The sequence below is a fragment of the Penaeus monodon genome, chromosome 30 (genome assembly GCF_015228065.2).
Source record: "Penaeus monodon isolate SGIC_2016 chromosome 30, NSTDA_Pmon_1, whole genome shotgun sequence".
NCBI classification, from domain to species: Eukaryota; Metazoa; Arthropoda; class Malacostraca; order Decapoda; family Penaeidae; genus Penaeus; species Penaeus monodon.
This window is the reverse complement of record NC_051415.1, coordinates 17,203,181-17,203,423: the sequence shown is the minus strand read 5'-3', so window position 1 is coordinate 17,203,423 and position 243 is coordinate 17,203,181. Positions and strand designations below refer to the sequence as shown.

At 58.8% G+C, this 243-nt stretch overlaps 1 protein-coding gene across 1 annotated transcript in view; it reads left to right on the top strand.

The window, feature by feature from the left end:
- LOC119592365 (glutamate receptor 4-like) overlaps window positions 1-243 on the top strand; it is a 5,877-nt gene that overhangs the window by 3,888 nt on the left and 1,746 nt on the right. The window contains exon 7 of the mRNA XM_037941190.1: window positions 51-234. Coding sequence (XP_037797118.1) covers window positions 51-234 — 184 coding nt within the window. The remainder of the gene's footprint in view (window positions 1-50; window positions 235-243) is intronic.

Genomic DNA, 243 nt, shown 5'->3' with positions numbered 1-243 from the left:
TGCCGGACATACATAACTATACAATAACCCCCCCACTACACCCCCACCAGGTATGTCCTTGTCATCCGACGACCTGTGGGATCGAGTAGCGTATGGGACAACTACCTCAGGGAATTCACGCCCTCGGCATGGGCAGCGGTGGGCGGGTTCCTGCTCGTGACGTCACTCTGTCTGGTGGGCGTGACGAGATTCTCTCCGGGGAAAAAACGCCCCTTTTCCCTTAGCCCCCCCCCGGTCTTTGGG